This window comes from Telopea speciosissima, unplaced genomic scaffold (assembly GCF_018873765.1).
Source record: "Telopea speciosissima isolate NSW1024214 ecotype Mountain lineage unplaced genomic scaffold, Tspe_v1 Tspe_v1.0548, whole genome shotgun sequence".
NCBI classification, from domain to species: Eukaryota; Viridiplantae; Streptophyta; class Magnoliopsida; order Proteales; family Proteaceae; genus Telopea; species Telopea speciosissima.
In genome coordinates this window covers 1-5,114 of record NW_025317884.1, presented here as the reverse complement: position 1 = coordinate 5,114, position 5,114 = coordinate 1, and the positions used below count along the sequence as shown (strand labels likewise).

Sequence of the window (5,114 nt, the reverse complement as noted above, 5' to 3'; positions counted from 1 at the left end):
TTTTTCTTTAAAATTAAAGCTACGGGAATCCGAATGTTCCCTCGAACAGAGAGAAGTCCGTGGTCTTATGTCCTCGCCGTCCCAATATAGGCAACCGTACACGTGGGTGGATTGAAACAGTCAAAAGATAGCTCCGGAGGTAATTTCCATCCAACTTCCAAGCATTTTCGTGACCTCTTTCTGGATTTTGGGACACGAAATCAGTCATGAACGATCTCGGTCGCCCATTCTTACTGATTCCCGTTGTTTTTCAGCCGATTCCCGTATGAGCCCAAGGTCATTCCATTTTTTCATAAGTTTGGATCAATTATCTCCTCTCCAGTTCCCTGTCCTGGTCCAGTTTCCCAGTGCCTATAATAAGGAGATGGACCCCATTTGGATAGCCAGACAGAATACTTAAACAGGGGTACGATGATCATTGCACACACCTCTTATTACATAAACTGGGGGAACTAAAACTGAGCTGGGAAAGGAATTGGAGAGGACAAAGATCAGATCCGGATCATACACCCGAAGGCTTCACCATCTTGTGAACAAAGACTTTTAAGACTTTGACCATGGCGTGGAGCTTGCTGTAATATCATCACATGGTGTTGGCATTGTAGAAAAAGAACTAGGATGCTTTGGGAAATCAAAGATCGTTTACTTTTAGAAAAGTTCAAAAAACATAATGAGACAAAATGACAATCCTACCCTTCCTATTGGATACTCTTACATAACCCCTCATTGGTCCGTGCTAGTACAGTAGCCACACAGCCTGGCAGAAAACCCAATCCTCATTTATATAATATTGAGAGTGGTTTTCTTCGAGCCACATGAGAAATTGGTTTTGCATTGAAATTTTATTTCTAACTCCATCCCTTCCACCCAATGATCTAACAAGTCATGATAGTATAATACTTCTATTTTTTATTTCTTTTAAAGGAAAGAAAAAGAGGGAGAAGGTAGTGAAGAAAAGGGTATTCTCCTTCTATTGACAAGATCCTCTTTTTTTATCCCCTCTCCTATTCCAGTCCTAACAAGCACCTATATAGTTTGTGTGGACAGATAATACATACAAGAGCAGCATGGTAAATAAATTTGAGAGTGCAAAAGAAGGAAAAATACAGCAAAGGTGAAACCAACAATTCACAGATTCTTCTCAATAAACTCCCAGATCCTCTCCTCCATGTAAATTCGGTCCCTCAGTTGGCGTGGCATGTGCCGCTCATCCGGAAAAATAAGAAGCTCGTAAGGCTTTCCAGCTGCTACAAATGCATTTATAAGCCTTGCCGTGTGTCGGAAATGCACATTTTCATCGATCATGCCATGAACAAGTAACAACCTCCCTTTGATCTTGTGTACATGGTGCATCACTGAGCTATACTCGTACCCTGCAGGATTCTCAGAAGGCAATCCCATGTACTTCTCAGTATAAAAAGTATCGTAACCATCCCAAGCTGTAACAGGAGCACCTGATACTGCACACCTAAAAGTGTCAGGAAATCTAGCCATGGCCATAGCTGAGAGGTACCCTCCGTAGCTCCACCCATATAGCCCAATCCGGCCTGCTTTCGCTAGCCCCTTTCTTATGAGCCATTCAGCCCCTGTGACCTGATCTTCGGCATCGATGCGGCCAATGCTATACTTGAGGGCACTCTCAAACTTCAATCCTCGTCTAGATGTTCCTCTGTTATCCAACTGTAAAACCAGAAGTAACTAGGTTAGAAATTAAGAATCCAACAAAAATTGAACCTTTGCATTGCCAAACAAGTATTTTTCTTTATCAGGAGATATTTGTTTAAAGGGAAAAGAAATCTGTCAGGAAGTGGGACCTATGCCAGCTCCCACGTGTTTATCTCTCTCCTCCAGTGAAAAGACACCTCTGCCCCTTGTTTTGTGGAGGAGAGAGAGAGACACAGGGAACACTGGCGTAGGCTGCACTCCCAGACAGAGAACCACTTCCCTTGTTTAAATTAATTCTCTCGGGTGGTTTTCTATTTATCTGATAACATAAATACTTTCACTGGGATCATCAAAGAGAAAAATGACCAGGCCAAAAGGATACTAGAGACTGAGATGTCTATAAATGAGAAACATACAAGTAGGGCTGATCATCTACATGTATACATGGAGAAATAGTTATCCCCCATGTATGTTTTAGAGACTTGTGTGTCCACTACTCATTAGTGGAACATTTTCTGCTTTTGCAGCATCAGCCCTGCATCTAGATGAGGGAATAGATACATGAAAATACTGACCTTACATACTAAGATACCCTTGCTACGCAAATACTGAGCTCTCATGTCTACTGTATTCATCCATGAGTCACAGACGAGCTGAACAGTTGGCCCACCATACACACTGATCAATGTTTTGTATGGTGGAGGTCCAAATCTTTTTTCATCAGGCCTGTATAAAGCCCCATATAATATAGACCCATCATTGGCTGGAATCTGGAATATCTCTGGAGGCAGAAGTTGAAGCCGTTTAGATCGAACGGTAGATGACTGCTCATATAGAGGCATTATTAAGCTTCCATCATGCAATGAACAAAGCAATACCCTAGGTGGAGTATTCAGAGAGTCATGAACATCAACAAACCTCTGCATCTGATGATCAAGCACAACCACATGTCTTCCCTTTCCATAAGTCAACCTTTGCGGGGCCTGCAAGGGATGGCTCCAATCAGGAAACAGGCTTGTACAGTATAAGTTAGATTCCAAAGGTCCGTCCACAGTTCCAGTGAAATATACAAGCCCTGCAGCCTCATTCACGCCAGCAATTTGCTCAACCATCCAGTCACCCTCCGTGATAGGTCCCAAGCAAGCCCCATCGGTGTCATGAAGATAAAGATGCCTAAACCCTGTTTTATCACTAGCCCAAATAAATCCGCCAGATAATCTATCAACTTCCTTGTCCAGAGGAGTAAAGCATTCATGTAGATTAACCCATGGATCTTGTTCTTCCACCAATATAATCTTTCTTTGGCCTGTCTTAATATCAAACTTAAGGATCTTTAATTTTGTGTGTGACCTGTTCAAAACCTGAGCAGTGAGAATGTTTCCAGGCATCCAATTGACTCGGGCGAGATACTCTTCATCTATGTTTGCCTGGTCCTCTCCTCCACACAGAAGGTCCATCCAAGTAACAGAACCCCCAGATGCAGGAACCACTCCAAGCCGAACCCTGACATTTAATGTTCCCGCAAAGGGATAAGCATGGTCTTCTTGCGCATCTGAACCAACAGAGTTTTTACCTTGATGCATGATTCTAAAAAGTGGTATCTCAGATGAATCAACCTCTGTAAATGCAATCCATTTGCTATCTGGTGACCACCAGTAGCCATTTTTCCTATCCATCTCTTCCTGCAGTCAGCAGACATGACCAGCTAAGAAGAGATTCATGAGGTGGTGCAGATCTAGCTCGTAAAATAATTATTAACAAAAGAGAGAGGTTAAAGATGGAAAAGAATCACACCTGAGCTATATATTCAGCAAGACCATGAGTCTGAAACAAAATGCAAACGACTGTGAGATTTCAAGAGAGAACCTTAGGAATTTTAATATATTCCGTCTCCCTCCAAGTCCCCCATATCGAACTCAGAGTGACCATCCTAACAGCCATGTAACCATATTATGCAGGTACTAGTGAAAATCAGGAAATAATCTATATAGATTTTTAGCATGAGAAACATCTATCTTCCTCAAAAGGCATCCTATCATATGATGCAGATAATTAGTTGATCTTTTAATTTATTCCAACATTGTAACAAAAGTGATGCATCATCCTTCAGGTTAGAGGAATAACTACACTTACACTCTTCAAAGAATCAAATAAAATAATGAACTTCTTTGCTGTGGAAACAGAAAACAGGTGACATGGTAACAACACATATCATTTAACAGCTCAAAGTCTTAAACGAAAATATATGCAGCATTTCCTTTGAATCCACTATCTAACTCCTTTTCACCAAGAAGAACTACGAAACGAGAAAATTAAGGAAATGAAAATGAACTGAGTTAAATTTTTTTAATTTTGCATGTTTTAGACTCTATGTTGATATAATGAATTAATTAAGCGGTAAAAAATCCTATTTATGAACTAAATCTTATATGTTTACACCACAATCCACATTGATGAAGAGATAGAACACTTGCACATTGGTAGGCGTTTGGCAGACTTCTATGGGGGGGGGGGGGGTGAGGGGTGGTTGGGGAGCATCCAGTGTACTGTAAAAGTAACTCACCAAGGAATTTCCCTTGGCACCAAATGTTAACTGTTTTGGTTCTCCGTACAGCAAATTCAAAACATGCACCTCTTCATCCCTCACAAATGCTAGCTTACTTCCGTCTGGAGAAATATGTGGATCAATAATCGGGGAGCATGATGTGCTTGACAGCTTAAGCTCTGGCTTATGACAAGATAGATCCTGGAAATAGATCTGTGGATAGAGAAAAAACCCACATTAAATCTGAGGCATTCGTAAGTGTACAGCCATTGTCAACAGATGACAGCTATTATATTTCTATAAACTGGCATTCAAATATAGGAGAACAACAACAAATATTAATTGTGTCAATGGTTCCCTTTTTTTTTGCATATAGAAAATTTACAAATAAAAAAAAACAAAGTATTAAAGGACTAAAAGAGAAGAGATCTTCCGATTCCCACACTCCCCACCCCCCCCCCACCCCCCCCAAAAAAAAAAAGAAGAGTGAATGACATAAATTTTATTTTGAACCACAGACAAAAGCTTCTATAAAGACAACAAATTTGAACTTTCAAAAGGTGCACTTAAGAAGGAAAGACAATATTCTCACTCCACACCCATAAGGTTAAACAAATTAATGAATTGAACAATTCACCTTACAGGACATAAAATTGGATGACGAAAGAAAACACTTGTCCCATGTACTATATCTGCATATTTTTTTCCCTATCTATGATGCGCCCACTAATAGAACATGACATTGCACAACATGCTATGACAGATATGAACAGAATATCCCTTTCTAGGTGAAAGACCTAATAAGGCAGACATTTGTATGAACAAAATGTCGAACAGACAAGGGCGGAGAGTAAATTACCGGACAGGAGAAATATGCACAGGATGTGTTCAGGTTATATAAATA

General features: G+C 40.4%; 1 protein-coding gene across 1 annotated transcript; it reads right to left on the bottom strand.

Annotated features, from left to right (window-relative positions):
- Positions 1-1,051: 1,051 nt before the first annotated feature.
- On the bottom strand, positions 1,052-4,443 carry LOC122648197 (dipeptidyl aminopeptidase 4). The gene is made up of 4 exons (XM_043841448.1): positions 4,229-4,443; positions 3,460-3,489; positions 2,241-3,347; positions 1,052-1,680 (listed from the first exon to the last, which is right to left on the bottom strand). Exons 3-4 carry the CDS (start codon positions 3,339-3,341, stop codon positions 1,129-1,131), a joined length of 1,653 nt encoding a protein of 550 aa, XP_043697383.1. The 5' UTR covers positions 3,342-3,347; positions 3,460-3,489; positions 4,229-4,443; the 3' UTR covers positions 1,052-1,128.
- Positions 4,444-5,114: the final 671 nt, after the last annotated feature.

What these genes read in the sequence shown, in the direction of transcription:
- LOC122648197 (XM_043841448.1), bottom strand. Translation starts at nt 3,341, where the DNA reads ATGGATAGGAAAAATGGCTACTGGTGGTCACCAGATAGCAAATGGATT. An exon ending in AGGGTATCTTAGTATGTAAG is followed by an intron (nt 1,681 to 2,240) that starts GTCAGTATTTTC and finishes CTGGTTTTACAG; the next exon opens with TTGGATAACAGAGGAACATC.